This window comes from Pseudochaenichthys georgianus, chromosome 18, assembly GCF_902827115.2.
Source record: "Pseudochaenichthys georgianus chromosome 18, fPseGeo1.2, whole genome shotgun sequence".
Classification (NCBI taxonomy): domain Eukaryota; kingdom Metazoa; phylum Chordata; class Actinopteri; order Perciformes; family Channichthyidae; genus Pseudochaenichthys; species Pseudochaenichthys georgianus.
The window spans coordinates 2729124-2742354 of NC_047520.1; the positions used below are offsets into that span (position 1 = coordinate 2729124).

General features: G+C 41.9%; 2 protein-coding genes across 2 annotated transcripts in view; one reads left to right on the forward strand and one right to left on the reverse strand.

Annotated features, from left to right (window-relative positions):
• Positions 1-8074, forward strand: LOC117463400 (coagulation factor XIII B chain-like). The gene is made up of 10 exons (XM_034105631.2): positions 1-117; positions 202-393; positions 1541-1720; positions 1868-2056; positions 4970-5161; positions 5446-5634; positions 6885-7049; positions 7141-7302; positions 7669-7694; positions 7775-8074. Exons 1-10 carry the CDS (start codon positions 60-62, stop codon positions 7820-7822), a joined length of 1401 nt encoding a protein of 466 aa, XP_033961522.1. The 5' UTR covers positions 1-59; the 3' UTR covers positions 7823-8074.
• Positions 8075-12609: 4535 nt separating this feature from the next.
• gc2 (guanylyl cyclase 2) overlaps positions 12610-13231 on the reverse strand; it is a 30376-nt gene continuing 29754 nt past the window's right edge. Inside the window, exon 23 of the mRNA XM_034106542.2 lies at positions 12610-12825. Coding sequence (XP_033962433.1) covers positions 12729-12825 — 97 coding nt within the window. The 3' untranslated portion in view covers positions 12610-12728. The remainder of the gene's footprint in view (positions 12826-13231) is intronic.

Consider the following 13231-nt stretch of genomic DNA (forward strand, 5'->3'; position numbering starts at 1 on the left):
TTAACTGGTCCTGATCTTAACTGAAACCCTTTTGGCTTCATTATTTCATTCCTGACGAAATGTGCGTGAGATATCTTGGTTTTTTTCTCCTGGTTTGGAATCCACAAGTGCTGCATGGTAAGGAAATTCAACTCTGTTACTTAGAAACTTCTGAATTTGTCTGGATATTATTTGACAGATATGTTTGTCGTTATATTTCAGCACAACGTGCAGCTCAGCCTTGTCCTGCTCCCAGTCTGAATGGCGGGTTTTTCCCCCCTGGACAATCAGCTTATAATCATGAAGCCACGCTCAGTTATGCCTGTCATGACGGATTCAAACCAGCAGTGAAGGGCAGGTGGGGGACCAGCACGTGTCAAAATGGCAATTGGTCTCCTAAACCTCAATGTATAGGTACGTTTTCTAAAGTTTTTCTGGTGGTTTGTTTAAATGATCCACTCGACATAGTGTACGGTGTTATACTTTTTTTTTTTTATTATCCCTTTTGGAAAAACCTTTCAGTACTGCCCAAAGATTTATTTTCATTTCATTCCGATTGGGATTTAAAGGATAATGTCTTGCTTTTGGACCTGTATGTCACTTACTTGAGAGATCTTTTGTAATGATATATTTGTTGTACATTAGTCAGCTTTTTGTTAAGTGTTTCCATCCATCTTCACCAATGTCACCAACAAACAGATATTAATACAAACACCAACTCAACCCGGCGGCACACACATATTTTAGCATAACATTTAACATTTTAACAAATATCTGAGTTCTGGTTACATTTTACAATAATGTTTGGTTTAAATTGTGTTGTGTTCAAAATCTGTTACCATTGTTCGCTGGTGTTAACTCAGTCCAAAACACAAAGACTATCATTCAATATTATTTTAACTACATCATAAGTAACTTCTAATGCATTCATAACCGTACAATCCTGTTGTAATTTAATGTTATGGCCCCAAACACATTACACCACATATTGCAGTGTACATATTCTTTGAGAAAGGTGGAGTTCCCGTGGGGGGAGGGGAGACCAGGTGCATGTTGCAACAAAATATTGTTACAGTTGATGAAGGGGGGAGGGGGAGGGTGTCTAAAGTCAAAGATGAATCTTGATTGGGCCAAATTTGACCTCGAGTGACCCAAACAGGCCCAGACCCGAACACCAATGTATACACTTTTTTTTTAGAGACCTTCAGACTCGGCAAAAATGGTCAAAATCTGTTTTGTAGTGTTTATATACTGTGGAGGATATCATGAAGCCTTGTTCCGATGAAAAAAACGAAAGCGTAGTTATTATATAATTTGAACTTGAAGCGGGTCACGGGAGACCCGAACACAACATAAGGGTTGATACAACCGTAGAGATATTGTTCACTCAAATAATGGCATTTTAAAAATGAAAAGACTGTCAAGAAGGTATCATATTTTCTTCATTGTTGATCTTGAAAAAGTATTTGGGGTTCCTAACGTCCACTGAATAAAGGACAATGCTAGGAGCTGTCGTGTGCTGCACTTTATTTCAAATGTTATTCATTTATTCTGAACTCAGATGAAAAAGCCTGTGTGCCACTGACTATCCCAAATGGAAACTATGATGCAAGCACAGATGGTTGGTATGGGGAGAGAGACAGCATCTGGGTAACATGTGACGAAGGATATGAACACAAAGACCGTGACGCCACAGCGCAGTGTATAAACGGAGCATGGTCCTCTGTACCAATCTGTGAAAGTAAGTAAGTCAGTCAAAAAAACAACAGATGTCAGAATCAAATCGTTGTCTAAATCTTAAAATCAATGTCACCAACTCTAAGAATCATAGAACTCTACATCGAGACACTTTTTCCTTGATATCTCTTATTTATTTCCTCATTTTCAGAGAGTACCGAATCATGTGGTGATCCCCCTAAAATCCCCCATGCAGTCATCATTGTTCAGGGATACCAGGAGGTGTTTGCTGTAAACTCACAACTGCAATATCAATGTGAAGATGGATATACTGCAGAGGGAGAAGACACCAAAACAATCATTTGCATCTCAGGAAACTGGACTGAAGGCCCAACGTGCAGTAAGTGCGCCAATAAGAACACTTTTCATTAGTTCTGTGTCATTATGGATTGGTGAATTATAAGATGTTACAAATGACCCTTGTCCAAAGTTAAATGGCTTCCATGGTCTAACTTAACCAAATATGGCAGAATTTAAGGTGAAGTCAACAATAATTAGAAATAACAATAAAATAAACTTGATGCATGGCCATTTCAAATAGTGAAAAGCATTGGAAAATGTCTCTACTAGACTATGAAACAAATATTTAAATACATTCAAAATACACTTTATGTAGAAATGTTACTGAACACAAAACACTTCAATTGTTAGAAGAAAACAACATTCTTATTAAGCAAGTCATGGTCCTCTCTGAAGAACCAGCACCTTACCGTGGTGGAGAGGTTTGTGTGCCCTGATGAACCTGGGGGCTGTGTTGCCTGGAACCTTGTGTTCCTGGTAGGGTCTCCCATGGCAAATTGGTCTCAGGCCAGGGGCCAGACTAAGATTGGTTCAAAGACATGAAAGACGACACAAGAAGTGAGAATACCTGGCCGGAGGAAGCCCGGGGTCCTCCTTCTGGAGCCAGGCCCAGAAGGAGGACTCGTCGGCGAGCGTCTGGTGGCCGGGCTTGCCACGACACCTCCGCTTCTCCGTCCCGCGGGCCCACCACCTACGGCAAACTGCGATGGGGTCGGGTGCGCTGCCAGAAGGGTGGCAGTGAAAGCAGAGGGTCTTCCCTTGGGGACGTGGAACGTCACCTCTCTGGGGGGGAAGGAGCCGGAGCTTGTGCAGGAGGTGGAGCGGTACCAGTTGGATCTGGTTGGGCTCGCCTCTACGCACAGCGTCGCCTCCCTACGCCTGCGGGTTATGGGGGGGAAAACTCTGACTGTTGTGTGTGCTTATGCACCCAACAGCAGTTCAGAGTATACGGCCTTCTTGGAGACCCTGAAAGGAGTCCTGTATGGGGCTCCTGAAGAGGACTCTTGAATCTTGCTGGGAGACTTCAACGCACATGTGGGCAATGATGGAGACACTTGGAGGGGCGTGATTGCGAGGAACGGCCCCCCTGTATGAGTATGGGGTGAGGGAGTCTCTACTCAGGGCCATCCAATCTCTGTGTCTGGGTCCTCGGCAGTAAGTCGTCGATAATGGAAAATGTATATTATTATGTTATATTCTGATAATGAAGTTATAGCCAAATTGCTTATATTGACTTATCAAGCGCTGCATTCAACACTCAGATAGTAGTGGAATCCAATTTTAAAGTTGGTTTGAAAACACAATCATCATTTGCAATACTAACTTTCAGATGTAGATAAAAATGAATAAAACATGAGAATGGGAGTATATCGCAGGCAGAAGAAGATACAGAATGTTTGTGTGAACCAAAGCGTGATAATGATAAAAACAGCTGTCCACACGGTTGATCTCAACAAAGCAAAGTGCTTTTGTAAAATGCGACTGATCTGACTGAAGTCCACGGAGGCTGTTTGTGAATACAGCATGATGACCGTAACTCAGCTGAATGTTTACTCTTTCTCAACTTCTTTGCTTTTTGGCTGACTGCCCTCAACAATTATTAACTGGTCCCAGGGTCAGCTCTAGAACAAATCGAATGGGGGGGCAATCATTTACCAAGGGGGGGCAACAACCAACACACAAACACCAACGCAACTTCAAAAAACATGCTGTAAAGTCTGTTGTCTTTCACACACATTGCAGGGTGTAGTGCTATTGTATAGCGCACCTATGACTTCTGCAAACATGCACGGTTGTGGCACGACCACCAAAACAGAAACATATGGACATAGGCCACCATATAAAAAGTGTGCAAATGTATTTAGTATCCTATCCATGTGAACATGTTTTAGGTGGGGGGGGGCCTAACCTCCTCTAGGGGGGTCTGGGGGCATGCTCCCCCGGGAAGATGTTTTTAAAATATTGAAGTTAAAAGCATCAATCTGGTGCACTTTGAGAGCAACATGATCTATGGATAGCCTACATCTCTCAGCATCCATATGAAACAGAACTGTAAACAGATTTACTTTTTCTTTATGGATATTTTACTAATCACTCCCCTTTTAAACTGTATTCTTGTTTTACTGTCCTATAGTATTTCATACCCGTTTTTCATTTATTCTCTTATTCTTTATTAACTGAGACCCACTGAGATAACTTACACTAAAGTGAACTATCTAAACACTGAGAGAGTCCTTACCTCACTGAGCTGACGTTATAAGAGCCTCTCAGTCTGACAGGAGAGGACTCTCCTCCACCTTGGTGTAGAAACAGCCCTTTATCCGTTAGCATAGCGAGCTAACCAGATGCTAACAACAACATTCCGCATTACCACTCGCGCACTCACAAAATGCGCTCTTGCCACACACACAGAGCGAGCTTGAATGAAACACATGACCCAGAAGTAGGCTACTTGTACTGTACTGTATATCATATTATGTTCGATGGCTTTACTGTATAATCAGTGTAACAGATGAACAGATCGCCACTGGGCTTTCATCTAAACACACAGCCACGTAATGATAACAAAACAAAGGTCGGGGGTCATTGGTCAAGCAACACACCAATCAGAGAGCAGCAGTGAGCACACCTCAGGCTGTGTTTTATATTTGTATTATTTATTTCTAATGTATTTCACACAAAAAAACTTTAGTGGAAACGTTTTCACTTATATGATTTTAAAAAAAAAACGGCAAAGTGGCAAGGCTTGCCCACCCTGCGTTGGGGGGGCACAGTGACTCATTTGGGGGGGCATGGCCCGCGAATGACCCCCCATGACGCCGACCCTGACTGGTCCTGATCTTAACTGAAAACCCTTTTGGCTTCATTATTTCATTCCTGACGAAATGTGCGTGAGATATCTTGTTTTTTTCTCCTGTATTATTTGACAGTTATGTTTGTCGTTATATTTCAGCACAACGTGCAGCTCAGCCTTGTCCTGCTCCCAGTCTGAATGGCGGGTTTTTCCCCCCTGGACAATCAGCTTATAATCATGAAGCCACGCTCAGTTATGCCTGCCATGACGGACTCAAACCAGCAGTGAAGGGCTGGTGGGGGACCAGCAAGTGTCAAAATGGCAATTGGTCTCCTAAACCCCAATGTATAGGTACGTTTTCTATATTATGTCCCCTTGTTTGTTTGATTGAGACACTGTGTCTGTCACCTTTCAGGTATTTTTTTAAACAATAAAAAATACATGAAAATTCTGATTTAGCTTTAAGATGTAAGTTGCTTTAATAAATCTTTGGAAATAATCAATCATTCATTTAATCCATCAAAATACTTTATATATCCCAGGGGGTAAATTAAGTTTCGTGAAAGTTGCACCATAAAACCACATTTCAACCACTCATCCCTTACCGCTTCTTTTTAATAATCTTATTTTCACAGAGATTACTCAATCATGCGCTGAGCCCCCTAAAATCCCCCATGCAGTCATCATTAATCGGGAATACCAGGAGGTGTTTGTAAATGATTCAACGGTTCAGTATGAATGTGAAGATGGATATGCTGCAGAGGGATTAGACACCAAAACAATCACTTGCATCTCAGGCAACTGGACTGAAGGCCCAACGTGCAGTAAGTAGACACTTTACTGAGATTAAAATGCTTTTTATGAAATGCAGAAGGAAACAGTTGACCTCTGTCTTAACACCTCCCTTGACAGCAACTGTCCAAAGAGAGCATAACAACCCAACTAGCTCTGTAACTAGCTCAACTAGCTCTGTAACTATCTCTGTAACTAGCTCTGTAACTAGCTCTGTAACTAGCTCTGTAACTAGCTCTGTAACTAGCTCAACTAGCTCTGTAACTAGCTCTGTAACTAGCTCTGTAACTAGCTCAACTAGCTCTGTAACTAGCTCAACTAGCTCAACTAGCTCAACTAGCTCTGTAACTATCTCTGTAACTAGCTCTGTAACTAGCTCTGTAACTAGCTCTGTAACTAGCTCTGTAACTAGCTCAACTAGCTCAACTAGCTCTGTAACTAGCTCAACTAGCTCAACTAGCCCAACTAGCTCAACTAGTCCCAACTAGCTCAACTAGCTCAACTAGTCCAACTAGCTCAACTAGCTCTGTAACTAGCTCTGTAACTAGCTCAACTAGCTCAACTAGCTCAACTAGCCCAACTAGCTCAACTAGCTCAACTAGCTCAACTAGCTCAAGCTCTGAATGTCTCCAAAAAAAGGCCAATTCATTCCCAAGATATAGATTGAATTAAAACTATTTGATAATCATTGAACAATTAATTCCATTTAAGTTAAAACAGTAGTAATAATAGGCTTTGACAGTATTAAATAGCCTCTTTTTTATTTAAGTTAACAACTGTGAAGCGTTCCAAAAAAACTGCAGCACAAGTAGCAGAGCTATGCGAAGATAAGGTCCTCAATGCTAAAGCATCAAAAGACGCTGTCAAGCCTTTGTGATCACGCTCTGTATAATGTGCGCTACACAGATGCTCCTATTTCCTGCTGCTATCATAATGCAAGCAGTAGCTATTTCTACGGTAGAAACCTTGTCTTCCACTGCTGTGAAACTTCAAGAAACTGGCTCCTACATCACAAAGCAAAATGCCTTTCCTTCCTTCTTTTATTGATTTGTGCTGTTACTGCTTCCTGATGTCCAGTGGTCTCCAGTCGGTGACATACATGTAGCTTGCCTTTTTACTGCCATACAATTCATGGTAAACATATGAGCTGTAATTATAGGTTGTGAATTGGTGTGTGAATAGTTTGTGTAGATTTTTTAAAAACGTTTCGGTTTCCAGATAAATCGACCGGCCTGTTTTTTCAATTAAATTAAAATATTAAAAAGGCTCTTTTTGATTTTAGACGCCAACTGTGGAGACTACCCAAGTGTCCCAAACGGAGATGTTGTCGTGCAAGTGAACGGAACATCTTTGAAATACCAATGTAACAAATTGTACAGACTCGAGGGTCCAGTAAGTGTGACGTGTCAAAGCAATGGCAAGTGGACAGAACCACCATCCTGCAGAGGTATAAAAAAGTCATAACGACAAGTTTTTAAAGATATATCACCAACATATATTACCCGAGTAATTATACATACGTTTTTCTTTCTGTGCAGCGGCTTTCTGTATCATAGATCCCGATCAAACAACTATGCGCGATATTAAACTATCTGCAGTTGAATACATAAAGGACGGACAGCGGAAGTATATTCCGTGTATTTGGATTGATAGGACCCGCCTTGTTCAATGCATTTATGGACAAACGTATTCTTCCGTCTGTAAGTATATGGAGTCATTTTCACACAGAACAAGAATTAAAACTTAAGAACATGTATTGTAATGTCAATACTGTTACACTTCACTTATTTTGATATTTGTGTTAAATAGAAGTCACCAGAAAGCAGGAAACGGAGTTGGTAAAAAATAAATTAAATTATCTCTATTTTTTAGGTCTTAAGGGTTGCTGTAGCCCGACCTTAATAACTTGTAAAAATACAGATTTGTACGCATTTTCTTGGACTTTTTTAACACTAGGGTAGACATGCAAACTTTAGTGAATGAGAATTCAGTTCGAGCAGTTTGTGTGAAAGAAATTACGTTCTGAAATATTCACTGCTGTTCTGTTGTTGTTGGATTATTTCTAGGTTGTAGGAGCTTTGATCATCATTATGTAAGTTACTCAGACGTCTCATTATTTTAACTATATGTGATCAGTTTTACATTATTGAATTAATGTCTGTGCCTTTCCAGAATGGATGCAAATCAGAGGGCCGGATTGGAAACAGAAGCACAGTTTGAAGCATTTGACATCTCCACCAGAGAAGAGAAACACCCCAACAACAACAAAATATTTGTAAATGATTTTCTTTTAAATCAGCTGTTTTTGTTGTTATTTTTTCGTTTTGATCGAAACTATTTACACAATGTTGAAGCAAATTGTTCTTTAAGAGTCATTTTGTCTTTTAATGCTTGGAACTCTTGATGCTCTAATGTCTATAAACACTTTGATTACAAATAAAAGTGAAATGGTCGACAGGAGACTGAATAAACGGTAATTGTCGTATTAACTTGTATTAACACACAGCTTAGTTGAATACTCAATTTTCATTGGTCAACCAGAAGTTGTTGATGTTTTGCTAAGAGACCGCTGCAAATGAGAGCATACCGTGGCCGTTTCTCAATCTCGAGGATGCTGGCTTGGTAGTCGCGTACTTCCAAGTCACTTCCTTCAGAAACGAAGAAGAATGGAACAGGCTAACAAGTGTGCCACTCTCTCTAACGGTTTCAACATAAACTGTACCGAAAAGAAATACCTAAATATCTAATTATGAACTTGCTTTACTTTCACGGAACACATGTTTGTTGATAACAAATGTAACAAAGCAACATATTTACCAACTCATGTTCTACGCCACTACATACTTACATTTAAATGTGTGCTGCGTCGGTTCAGCCATTCTCCGCAAGGGTTTTTGAAATTGGTCCGTGCGCAAAGCATTGTGGGGATTTTAAGGACGTGAAGTCTACCCATGTGCAGCCTCGAAATTTCCCCGAAACCAAGGACGCGGCCTCGGTGGAATTCCAAGTATGCTGGACATTGGAACGGTCCTGTTGCGCCACTTGATGACGTAGCATCCTTGAAATATTGGCTTGGAAGCCAGTATCCTCGATATTGAGAAACGGCCCGTAGCTAAGAGGATCAGGGGACTATGTGCAGCCATATCAATCCACAGAAAGAGGTCCGGTCAATATAATGCCAGACGTGCACAACAATCTTTGTTCTCCATCAGATACACCATGCATCATTTTTATATTTGTGTACAGCACAACGCTTTGGATTCATGATGGCTGAACTGCCCCTAGTAAAGAAAAGAAAAAAAGAGCGCATGAGAAGGAAAGATTTGAAATGAGAATCAGAGCAATGAACAGAAGATAGACAGGAAGTAAACACTAAAGAGAACAGAGGAAGAAGACGGACAGGAAGTAAACACTAAAGAGAACAGAGGAAGAAGACGGACAGGAAGTAAACACTAAAGGGGAACAGAGGAAGAAGACCCGGGCCCTTTCTCATTTCTCTAACTCCCCTCCTCGACTCCTATCCTCGAGACTTAGTCCCGCCCACAGGAGATGCGAGCCGAGGAGCCGAGGAGCCGAGGAGCCGAGGAGCCGAGGAGCCGAGGAGGGGAACCGAGGAGAGAGGAGGGGAAGCAGCAGGCGCTTAGAGAAATGAGAACTCCTCTCCTCTGAGCGGTCATTTTAAAGAGACGTCCATTAATGATGACAGGAGGCAGCAGCAGCCCTCTGTCTGATGGACAGATGTGTTCATGACGACTTATATATTTACTTTGATTCATTCACAGTGCGGTATAGCAGAGGACACCAAACCAACTGAGACCTGTCTGTCCGCTGCATCTACGCACACACTGTACCACACACACGCACCTACAGCTAACAGCCTAACAGCCGTTGTGTATTTTATTGTGAAGCACTAAATGGTTTTAGAAAAATATGGACTCTTTGTAGATATCTACTAAACTACAGCAAATAAAGAGAGTAGGCCTGTTATACTGAGTGATATATATTATACACACTGCTCTGCTTTCTGCGCGGACCTCACAGCTGTTCTCTCTGGAAACATCGCGTCGCGTTGAAAGCAGTTAATAAAATAATATCCAGGGGATGCATGCAGAGCTGTCATTGGCTGAGATAAGTCCGGCCGTGCGTCACGACTCTTTGAAACATCTCTGTTGCCGGAAATGCATCCACGAAGGAGCCGTGGAGGACCCATCAGTGTATCCTCGGTTATAGCTCCTCCAGAGAGCCTCCTTGACGCTCGATGCTCGGTCCTCGAAGTGCATTTAGAGAAATGAGATGTCCTTCAACATGGCGCGCTGAAATTCATTTCCGGGTCACTACCGGAGGACCGAGGAGTCGAGGAGTTGAGGAGGGGGATTTGATGAAATGAGAAAGGGCCCCGCCGTGTGGCGCATTGGCCTAGTGCGTTGGTGTTCGGATCAAGTCCTCCAACTCATACGACCAAATAGGTCTATTGTTCAAGCGCTTAATACGACCTATAGTCACATTTTAAAGTGTTCGCCCTCTCGTGCTCCCGTTAACTGCAAACAGAGGGTCGTTTATTCACAAATAACCCTCTCTGGAAAATCCTATATTGTAGGATAGTTTGGCCATTAAAACGCTTTTTTATTAGATTTCTAGCGAGAAATGTATATTGTACTTTTATAATCTACGTCCAGTGGATGTGTAGCATTTTAATGGCCAAACTATTCCACATTTTAGGATTTCCCAGAGAGGGTTATTTGTGAATATACGACCCTCAGGAGCGTTTGCAGTCAACGAGAGCATGTTGTTTATTACACGACCACTAGAGGTGCTACACTTTAAAACGTGACTCTGGGTCGTAATAAGCTGCTGAACAATCGACCTATATGGTCGTTTTTTGTAGGAGGACAGGCTGGTACTTTTATCCTCTCTTGTGTAGCCTGTAATGCAACCTGGGGGTCGGGGTTCATAAAGAGGTCTTAAAGGTGGGGTAGGTAAGTTTCAGAAACCGGCTCGAGATACACTTTTTGTTATATTCCATGGAATGCTCTTAACATCCCGATAGCAATGAATATCTAAAGTGCTTTGACAATAAATCCATAACAAAATGTCATCTCTGGAAGCCGTGGCGCTGTAAAGAGCACGACCAATCATCTGAGCCGGCTAAAGTAACTGGATGGCCTACCTGCCTGTCAGCCTTCAATCGGGGCACAAACTGATCTCGTGCCCTCATTGGTCATGTGCGCGTTCCTGTGTGTTGGGGGAGGGGCTCTGTGAGGAAGTAGCAGATTTATTCCGCCTGTGTATTTTCAAATTCTAGCGCACTCGAGCCGCTTTCTCCACAATTACCTACCCCACCTTTAAGATACATTTGAGAGGTCATGTTGCTCATTTTTGGGGAGTTTTCTCTAAGGAAACACACATTTTCTCATGAGATTTTAAGCCTTTTATTAGGTGATAGAATCGACAGTGTGTGTGAGTCAGTTTGAACACACACACACACACACACACACACACACACACACACACACACACACACACACACACACACACACACACACACACACACACACACACACACACACACACACACACACACACACACACACACACACACACACACACACACAGGATCAGAAGGGATAATCCTGCAGATCTTCCAGGATGCCATCTGTAGTTTGAACAAAGTTTATTTTCTGTTACATCGCTAGGGGGCGCTGTGGGTTTGTTTACAAATCACATCATTGATTCACTTTAATGTGAGACACACACAGAGACATGTACAAGGGTTATTCCAACTGTACGCACAACATACACTTTATTTCTAATTAAAGAAAACACTTCAACAAAGGGGGAACATTTTTATAGAAAAGTTATGTTGAAGACTCAATAATTTTAAAAAGTAAGATTAAACAAGATGTTTTTATTGTAAGAGGAAGTCCCCAAATCCAACTTTGTAAACAAAATAGCAACAGACTCTCAAAGGAGTCACCCGGTTCAAAGTGACACACTTTAAGATCCTTCTCTCGTTTCCTGTCCTCTGTTGTTTCCTTTCCTTCTCCTTAAAGGAAACTACATTCACCTCTCTATTGTTTACTGTCATGTATTCACTTTTTTTATGTTTATTGACATCTCCTTTTTCTCTAGTTTCCTCACGTCTCTTGTTTCCTTTCCTCTCCTTAAGGAAAGTGTATTTTTGGTGTACTTTACAAACCAGTCTCTAGTTTACATTTGGTTTCATTTAGCATCCTCTTTGTAGTCTAACCACATTAAAGCTTAACTACCCCACTAAGTACTTCTTAAAGTAAGTGGTGTTGATTATTCCTGGGAGAATATGTGGGTTTTTCCATACTCTCCTCCTCGGCTCCTTCCCTTCTTAATTTCCTCTCCTCACTTCAGTTTCCTCTCCTCACTTCAGTTTCCTCTCCTCGTCAAACGGAGAAACGGTGAAGCGACGGAGGAGGAACTGAAGGAGAGAGATTATCTGCTGCTGCCACTTTCTGTAGATCCCTGCTCTGCTGAGTCACCACGTCTCGCACTCCACACACACACACACACACACACACACACACACACACACACACACACACACACACACACACACACACACACACACACACACACACACACACACACACACACACACACACACACACACACACACACACACACACACACACACACACACACACACACACACACACACACACACACACACACACACACACACACACACACACACACACTGGGATAATCTGAATTAACACTTTCAGTCACCACGTCTCGCCCTCCTCACGCAGATACACACCAGACTTCATATCCACGACTCAAGCTCTTAACACACACACACACACACACACACACACACACACACACACACACACACACACACACACACACACACACACACACACACACACACACACACACACACACACACACACACACACACACACACACACACACACACACACACACACACACACACACACACACACACACACACACACACACACACACACACACACACACACACACTGGGTTAACACTTTCAGAAGCCTCGTCGATCACGTCTTTTAGGGTTTATCGAGTCATGACTTGAACGTAAGATATCTCTTCAAATGCACACTGTATCATAACTTCATTATTTCTTCTTTGCCAGCTGGTCCTGCTTTAGTTTCTCGGCTTTCCGTTTCTTGTTCAGAGCGATTTCAGCCAACTGCAGACTGTGGGCCATTTCCCTGTGGAGATGTAAAAGGATGAAGTCTCGTCTTTGTTTTTATATTTGAGCATCAACATCTTTGGTCTATCTGCCTTTTTTCAAAGAAATAATCTCAATGCAAGTTTGAGAGTCTGTGCACATGCTAACTTTAGCAATACCTCGCTTTTCTTATTCTGTTTTTGACACTGACAAGTATTTTTTCTTATATTTCAGTATACACATATATGGTCTCTCTGTCTGTGCAAATGCCAACTTTAGAAATAACTTGCTTCTTTGATTCTGACACCAACGCCTGATATTTACTGATCTGTTAGTGCAGCAATAAGACGAATCAGACCATACAGATAAGCGATGTAACTAGAAGCAAGGGACTTTTTCCACCAACTTTTGAACGCAGTCATGTTATGCCAAGAAATAATTAGTGT